Source organism: Trachymyrmex septentrionalis, unplaced genomic scaffold (genome assembly GCF_001594115.1).
Source record: "Trachymyrmex septentrionalis isolate Tsep2-gDNA-1 unplaced genomic scaffold, Tsep1.0 scaffold231, whole genome shotgun sequence".
Taxonomy (NCBI): Eukaryota; Metazoa; Arthropoda; class Insecta; order Hymenoptera; family Formicidae; genus Trachymyrmex; species Trachymyrmex septentrionalis.
In genome coordinates this window covers 228550-237173 of record NW_017305388.1, presented here as the reverse complement: position 1 = coordinate 237173, position 8624 = coordinate 228550, and the positions used below count along the sequence as shown (strand labels likewise).

The 8624-nt window shown below is 47.3% G+C and overlaps 2 protein-coding genes across 2 annotated transcripts; both read left to right on the top strand.

Moving 5' to 3' along the window:
• The first annotated feature begins 1682 nt into the window (after positions 1-1682).
• LOC108748549 lies at positions 1683-4655 on the top strand. Its single transcript, XM_018486770.1, has one exon. It carries the CDS (start codon positions 1683-1685, stop codon positions 4653-4655), a length of 2973 nt encoding a protein of 990 aa, XP_018342272.1.
• Positions 4655-7137, top strand: LOC108748548. The gene is made up of 2 exons (XM_018486768.1): positions 4655-5044; positions 5097-7137. The coding sequence occupies exons 1-2, from the start codon at positions 4655-4657 to the stop codon at positions 6957-6959; spliced, it is 2253 nt and encodes a 750-aa protein (XP_018342270.1). The 3' UTR covers positions 6960-7137.
• Positions 7138-8624: the final 1487 nt, after the last annotated feature.

Genomic DNA, 8624 nt, shown 5'->3' with positions numbered 1-8624 from the left:
TAAAATTTTGATATCATTCCAATTAAAATCATGATTGGATCAATTTTATGTTCTGTTATTACAGAATGTTGTGTGGTGTTCTTATTTATGTGATTCCGATGTTCTTCAATAACCGTTTCGTTTGGAAGCACATAGGAAGCATCACAATTTTGATAATTAATTTTGTATATCACATTAGAATGTAATAATGACGGTAATTTGTGCTCTTATATAAATGTTTAAGTTTATTAATTCCTACGTAAGCCAAACGAACCACCCTGTTATTTTATAAAAATCTCTTGAATTTCTCTGTTATTGAAGGCATGTAGGGTACAGTAAAGTATGTAATTAAATTGTCAATTTTCTTTCGTTGTATGTTCTTGTTAAGTTGTTCGAATTTGGTGTATAGCCTTTTTCTAATGCTTTCAAAAATCAGTTTTAAAAGATAACTGTAAGTAAGGTGTGTTAATAATAATAAACTTAAAATTTTTCTCATGAAAAGTTGGATATACCCTAATATATATTCATATAGGGTAATAATAATACCCCATCAAACCCATAATTGTCCCTATTTTATGCATCTCGGGTGACACGAAAAATAGTTTAGATACCGTACCGAGAACGAGGGTTTGTGATACCAGTATGTTGCGCGATTCTGTCCAAGAATCGGCTTGTAGCCAAAACGGACATCGTCGCGCCACCTAAGTACGCGATCGCACCGCACTCCGTTGTATCAAACTTCGCAGATTTCTCCCGGAATTAGTTACCAATCAAAGCCAACTGCGGCGCAGTTGTTCAAGATCCGGGAGAAGTCTGGGAAGATTTCCGGGAGTCTCAGTCTCTCACGTGCTACGATACCTTCGCCATCACGCGTGCCTCGCTCTCGGCAATCTGGTTTAAGTACACGTGCACGGCTCTTCAACGAAATCATTAAATGTATTGCGCGTTTTCCTTTTATTCTGGCGTTCACCCACGATCCTGAACCTTCAGCTAGTGCTGCACTTACACAAAATTATTGCGTGTCGTGCACCAAGCCCACATTGGCGATCCTGCCAGGATCCAGGTGAGATAAAAGTGGACCAGAATTTTGCAAAACATCTATACAGACTGATTAAAAGGACAAACTGTTAAGTTGAACATTTCTGGACGGAAGTGACCGGGAGTGCCGGAATAAGTGCGATTCAAACCTTGAAAAATCGCTCGCGCGCATAAAAAGCAGTGCGCGCCTCCGCATAAGATTTACGCCCGTAAGCGTTTCGGTCGATTTCGTGAATCGCCGGCGGTATATAATAGCTAATTCGTGTACACAGCTCGCGTGACGTCACGAGTTCCGCGCTCCGAGAGCCGCACACAATCTCCATTTGTGCGAGCTCCGACACGCATCAACACCGTGTTAGTGGCCGTGAAATACGTGCCGCGCACGTGACGTTACCGTGGGACTCTCTTCGTCCGTGCTTCGTTACCCGTAGCAACCGCCGCTCCCGCTCGAGCTGTTGGCTGGCTCCGACACGCCTCAACACCGTGTTAGTGGCCGTGGAATACGTGCCCCTCACCGGGCGCCCCGCTCTCGCATCGCCAAGCTTTCAGGCTCGACGCTCCAAAGGCGAAGCCTGCACTGAATTTCACACAGCTCGCAGGCGAAGCGTTTGAATTGATAGAGCCAGTTAGAATTTCGGCAACTACTGTTTCCGAGCTGTGCGAAAATGCCGAAAAACCGAAGCCATACAGATGCTTCTGAGGAGTACCATGAGTTCATACAGCTTGTGGCTCAGCAGAATAAGGTGCTGCAATCCCTAAAAAGAGCAGCTGCCTTGCTCGATTCGCCCGACGTGACCCTCGAGCAAGCACAGGCTCGACGGGACTTTATTGACGGACGGTGGAAGGACCTGTCAGCTCGCGATGAACAGCTGACCATGTATGAAGCATTGCCGGCTTGCGCAACCGAAGCTTACTTCACTGAGGACTTCCTTGGCACGTGTGAGGAACTCTACCTCACAACGTACGCAGGCCTGTCCGCATACATACACGCTGCTATGCCACGGATGTCACCGGCATCGTCGAACACGGAACCAGATGCTGCCATCTCCGAAGCTCATCAACGTCGTACGCAAGTACCGAAGATTAAGCTACCGCACTTTTCCGGCAATTTCATAGGTTGGATAGAATTCCGTGATCATTTCCAGGCACTCATTCTTAATGACGCTTCTTTTGACTCATTTCATCGTCTTTATTATCTGAAATCATGCCTTGAAGGAGAAGCCGCGGCTTTGTTAAAAAACTTGTCGATTACCGCGGATAATTTTGAAGTCGCCTGGAAGATGCTCACGGAACGCTATGAAAATAAACGCCGTTTATTGTCGATTCTTTTAAATGAGCTCTTTGGTCTCAAACCCGTTTCTCGCGAAGGGTCTCCAGGAGAATTGCGGAAATTATTAGATTCGGCCCAGGAATGTCTCGACGCGCTCGCGAAACTTGGCCGTCCTATCAGTGATGATATAAGCGTGCATATCGTCACTCAGCGTCTTGATCGCGACACTCGAGAAGCCTGGGAATTTTCGCTTGAGGGTGATGGTTTCGCGACCTTTGATGAGTTGGAACGGTTTTTGAAATTAAAAATCAGATCTCTCGAAGCCGCAACAGCGGGAAACAAAATCACTCGATCCTCAGCATCACAACCTCGAACGAAAGCGACGGCTAACCCTAGCCCTGCTGCGTCGGCTCATCACGCGAGTCCAAAAAAATCGTCGAATAATTGTAATGTACAATGCACGTTGTGTAATAATACACATCCGACGTACAAATGCGCGCAATTTACTAGTAAACCGGTGTCTCAACGTTGGGAAGTCGCTCGAGAGCACACGTTATGTTTTAACTGCTTGTCGGCTCGTCATACTAGCGACGGGTGCCCAAGCACTCGCACCTGTTCACATTGTCACGAGCGTCATCATACTCTTTTGCATTCACCACCGCGTAAAAAGACTAGTACCGACGCAGGAACCAGTGCGTCAACCAGTGGTGGTCCATTGGTTGATGCGAATTTAATTCAATCACATTTAAGCACTCTTCAAGTGCCAACCCATATCATCCTGACTACTGCGTGGGTGTTAGTCACCGCTGCGTCGCATCGGGTCGTAAAGTTGCGAGCGTTGCTCGACCCAGGTTCAACGCACACTTTCATTTCGAGAGTTGCAGCGACCGAATTACGGACGAAAACGTACCCGACGTCAATGCGAATGAATGGCATAGGTCTTAACAGACCATCGACAGTTAGTCAGGTAGTACCGATTTCTGTTAGTGCAGTAGGCAGCAATGAGGTCGCACTATCAACCGAAGCGCTAGTTCTTGACAACCTGACGTCGTACGTACCGAGATTTCGGTATCCGGTTTCACATTGGCCGCATCTCAAAGGTCTCGAACTGTCGGATCGAAACCCGACGGACGATACGCCTATTCATTTGGTGATCGGCGCGGATTTGTACGCGTATGAGCTTCGGGATGGACTTATTCGCGGCCGACGAGACGAGCCGGTGGCCTTGAACACCATCTTCGGGTGGGTCCTGTCTAGGATGAGCAATACAGAGGGTAGACAGGGCGAAGAACCTCGCGTTCAAGTGCACCACGTGCACATACAAGACGATGACCTCCACTCATCCCTTACTCGATTTTGGGAGACCGAGGAAATCCCTGCAAGTCGTATGGTCTCAAAGGACGACGCTATATGTGAGCGTCATTTTAAAGAGACACATTCGCGCACTGCCGACGGTCGGTATGTAGTACGATTGCCGCTTCGCGCCGCGCCCGCGCTAACGCTTGGCAACACCTATCGACGCGCCTTACAGTGCCTGCAGTCAATTGAACGACGACTCGCATCTCGGCCCTCAGAACGTACCGCTTATACCGACTTCATGCGTGAGTACGAATCACTCGGTCATATGCGGATTGCAACCGCACGTCCGGATGACGCGTCTGTAGTTTACTTACCTCGTCATCCGATTGTGAAGACATCGAGTACGACTACAAAGACCCGTATTGTTTTTAACGCGTCCGCGATTTCCGCCTCCGGCAAATCACTCAACGATTTGCAATACATCGGCCCCAAGTTGCAGGCCGATTTATCCCTTATGCATCTCCAATGGCGCACGTATAAATTTGTATACACTGCCGACATCGAGAAGATGTATAGGCAAATCTTGATTAGTCCACACGACGTCGATCTACAACGGATTTTATGGCGTCATACCCCCTCAGCGGCCATATCCGAGTATCAGCTGTTGACTGTTACGTACGGTACAGCTAGTGCGCCATTTTTAGCACTGCGCGTCTTACAGCAGTTAGTCACAGATGAAGGTCATGGGTTCCCCCGTGGGAAGGATGTCGTTCGGTCGCATATGTTTGTCGACGATGTGCTGTTTGGAGCGGATACAATCGAAGAGGCAATTGCCATCAGAATTGAAACGACCGCTTTGCTGAACAAAGGCCATTTCACGCTTCGCAAATGGTCCAGCAATTCGATCACGTTGCTCTCCGATATCGATCCGTCCAATCACGGTTTATCGTGTGACAAAGCTTTGCAGGATGACGACAGCTTGAAGATCCTCGGTATTGCCTGGAGACCCACTGACGACTCATACTGCTTCACTCTGAACCTCTCGCCTCTTTCGTCACAAAACGAGTGATGTTGTCCCAAATAGCTCGTATCTTTGACCCACTCGGGTGGCTTGCACCAGTCATAGTCATCGCTAAACATCTGATACAGCTACTTTGGTCGTGCAACGTGCATTGGGATGCACCTGTGCCTGCGGATCTGCAATCTGCATGGGAAGCGTTTTATATCGCCCTCCCATCGCTGGCAGATATATCAATACCGCGCTGGCTCGACATATCGCCGTCTAATCGTATTGAGCTCCACGGATTCTCAGATGCTTCCATGAAAGCGTACGCGGCGGTTATGTACGTCCGCACAGAATCACCGTCGGGTGTGGTCTCGGTCCACTTACTGACGGCAAAGACACGAATTGCTCCCGTGAAGCAGCTCACGATTCCCCGCCTTGAGTTATGTGGAGCTGTAATTTTAGCCCGATTAGCCACTCAGGTTCGGTCCATACCCATCTTCACAGATTGTCCACTCCAATGTTGGACCGACGCGACTATCGTGCTCGCCTGGCTTAGAGCAACCCAACAACTGGAAGACGTTCGTCGCCAATCGCGTCGCCGAGGTACAAACCTCGCTTCCCAAGGTTTCGTGGCGTCATGTACCCGGAGCGGACAATCCTGCTGATTTAGCGTCCCGGGGTGTGTCTGCTTCTGAACTCGCATCGTCCCATACATGGTGGCATGGTCCATCCTGGTTATCCTTCGGCCCATCAAGTTGGCCCTCCGTTGATCCAACCCTGGACGATGGTGCGCCCTTAGAGCGAAAGTCAAACGTCCATCACGCGAACGTTCAACTAAACGGCGACCATCAACCTTTTCAATGCTTTTCAAGCTGGCCACGCATGTGTCGGGTTCTTGCCATCTGCCTGCGGTTTTCCGCACACTGGAGGTCCACAGTCAGGGGCCAATCGCGCATCCAAGAGCTTACTTGCGTTGCCAATCGTATTTTTTGCCTTTGCCAGGCTACCCCGTTTTGCCGAGAAGTGGCGTTGCTAAAGAAAAACCCGAAAACCGACGATGGGTCACGCTTCCTGCAACGCGACCAAGCTCTGCCTAAGAGTAGTCCATTGCGTCGGCTCAACCCGTTCTTGGACGCTGACGGGTTACTAAGGGTAGGTGGACGCTTATCATTGTCTCATATGGCATATGCTGCGAAATTTCCTATAATTTTGCTTCGCGGACATGTTGCCGTCCTTCTCGCGCGGCATGCTCATGAAAGATGCCTTCACGGTGGCATCACTTTGACTTTAAGCACGTTGCGTACGCACGTTTGGGTCTTACAAGGTCGCAAATTGGTGAAATCGGTGGTCGCCCACTGCGTACCATGCGCTCGACAACTCGCGAAGGTTCCCGCTCAGATGATGGGTTCACTGCCGTCGGCTCGCATCAATCGTCCGCTCCGCGCTTTTGTAGAATGTGGCGTCGACTATGCTGGACCTGTTCGAACGAGATTCGCCGGGGGTCGAGGATCAAAGTCGCATCTCGCGTATATAGCACTTTTTGTGTGCATGGCTTCACGCGCTGTCCATTTAGAGGTAGTTAGCGACTACTCCGCCGATGCCTTTCTTGCGGCATTTCAGCGTTTTACGTCGCGTCGCGGACTGCCGAGCGTCGTACACAGCGATCGCGGTACCAATTTCCAGGGTGCAAACAAGGAACTGCGTGCAGCATTTCAGGCTGCCATCGGATCCGAGACTCTGCGGGCCCGCCTGCTTCAGGATAAAGTGGAGTGGAATTTCATTCCGCCTGCCGCGCCTCATTTCGGTGGGCTGTGGGAGGCCGGGGTGCGATCCATGAAACGACACCTGAAGCGCGTCCTTGAACCTCACACTCCAACCTTCGAAGAACTTGCTACGCTCGTATGCCGCGTTGAGGCGTGTATGAATTCACGCCCACTCGCTCCCTTACATGAGGACATTGAGAGTCTCGAGGTCCTGACACCGGCGCATTTCCTTGTCGGCGGCCCTTTGGTGTCAATCCCTGCTCCATTGACAGCGGATTTTACGCTCTGTCGCTCCGCGCGTTGGAGGCTTTATCGACAATTGTTGGATCACTTTTGGAAGTGTTGGGCACGTGACTATGTGACGTCGTGCCAGCACCGTTCGAAATGGTGTAATCCGGCGAAGCCACTCAGTGTCGGTCAAATTGTACTGTTGCGGAACGATAATCTACCTCCGGCGAAATGGGAGCTAGCACGCGTCATCGAATGTTATCCGGGCCATGACGGCCTAATCCGCGTCGTGAAAATACGAACTGTCACATCTGAATACACTCGGCCAATCTCTAAACTAGCAATGTTGCCTATCAATATCGAAGGCGATCCGTAGCACCTCCCTGCGGTTTTAGATTTAAGCTTAGGATGTAAGTTGAACGACAATGTATTAGAATTAAGTGAGTTGCGGTACCGATACCGCAAGGCGGGCGGTATGTTGCGCGATTCTGTCCAAGAATCGGCTTGTAGCCAAAACGGACATCGTCGCGCCACCTAAGTACGCGATCGCACCGCACTCCGTTGTATCAAACTTCGCAGATTTCTCCCGGAATTAGTTACCAATCAAAGCCAACTGCGGCGCAGTTGTTCAAGATCCGGGAGAAGTCTGGGAAGATTTCCGGGAGTCTCAGTCTCTCACGTGCTACGATACCTTCGCCATCACGCGTGCCTCGCTCTCGGCAATCTGGTTTAAGTGCACGGCTCTTCAACGAAATCATTAAATGTATTGCGCGTTTTCCTTTTATTCTGGCGTTCACCCACGATCCTGAACCTTCAGCTAGTGCTGCACTTACACAAAATTATTGCGTGTCGTGCACCAAGCCCACACAATCGTATATCAAATAATCGGTTTTCTTTATTAAGATTACATATATCTAAAAAATTCAAGATATTGCCGCATCTCTCCATAGTAAAATTTAATTGGGGATGGTAACTATTAAACATACTTAATAAATGATCAATAGCTATATAATGATTTAATTGAGAGAAAATGGATATATTCTTATTTTATAAATTATGAATTTGTAAAATCGATCTTATGTTGTATTCATTTGTTTTATCAGTTATAAATTTGTATCGTCGAAATTGCGTTGATATTTATTCCGTTTAATTTTCATACTTATAAACACTGCGTATGTGAAACGTCCTCTTACACGCTCTCAAGACTTTGTTATAATTACATCGCGTTATAACGGATCATCGTTATTCTGAGTATAATGTAAGTTTTATCCAGTTGATATAATCAATTTTAATACTTTAACTACGATTAAAAATTCATAAATTTCATACATTAACTCGATTTTAGTTAAATGACTGAATTCGTGTTTGAATATCCAGTTAAGAACAATAAACGATAACGAAGTTCTTAATTTTGGACAACAGCCTAGCAATGATTTATTGACAGCATTTACCTTACTGTGTTACAACGTTTCAATTTTGATTTCGATGAATAATTATTACACTGAAGATGATCTGATCCTATAGTTGAAACGTTTGTAATTCGTGATTGACATATACATTATTGTTGACTACTGTCACGAGTGCTAATTGCACAAATGACAATTGCGCCACGAACGTGTCAGAAATATAAACGATTAAATCAATGATTGCCAAAACTGATTTGTTAAATATATTTAAAGATACTTTTAAATAATTAATATAAAAGAAGACCCTGAGCAAATATAAATTGTAAACTTAAGAAATGCGGACTCAGAAGTTGCGCGGAAGCTGTTTTCGTCCGATAAGCGGAATGCTGACAACGCGGAAGGGCCAAAGCTAGCGCGAAAATCAAGCGCAATCGCGAATGCGGTCATCGGTCAGAAAATTGAAAAAAACTTGTTGCGTTACTTTGCCCGTCATCTAAACGAAATTGTAACAGTATCTACCACGACGTGAATAGTGCTAAATGGAATTGTAATGAAAAACCACTAGTGATATGTGTAAAAACTAAATAGATATATTTTTATTAAACAAAAATATAAGGGCTGTTTGATCTTATCTC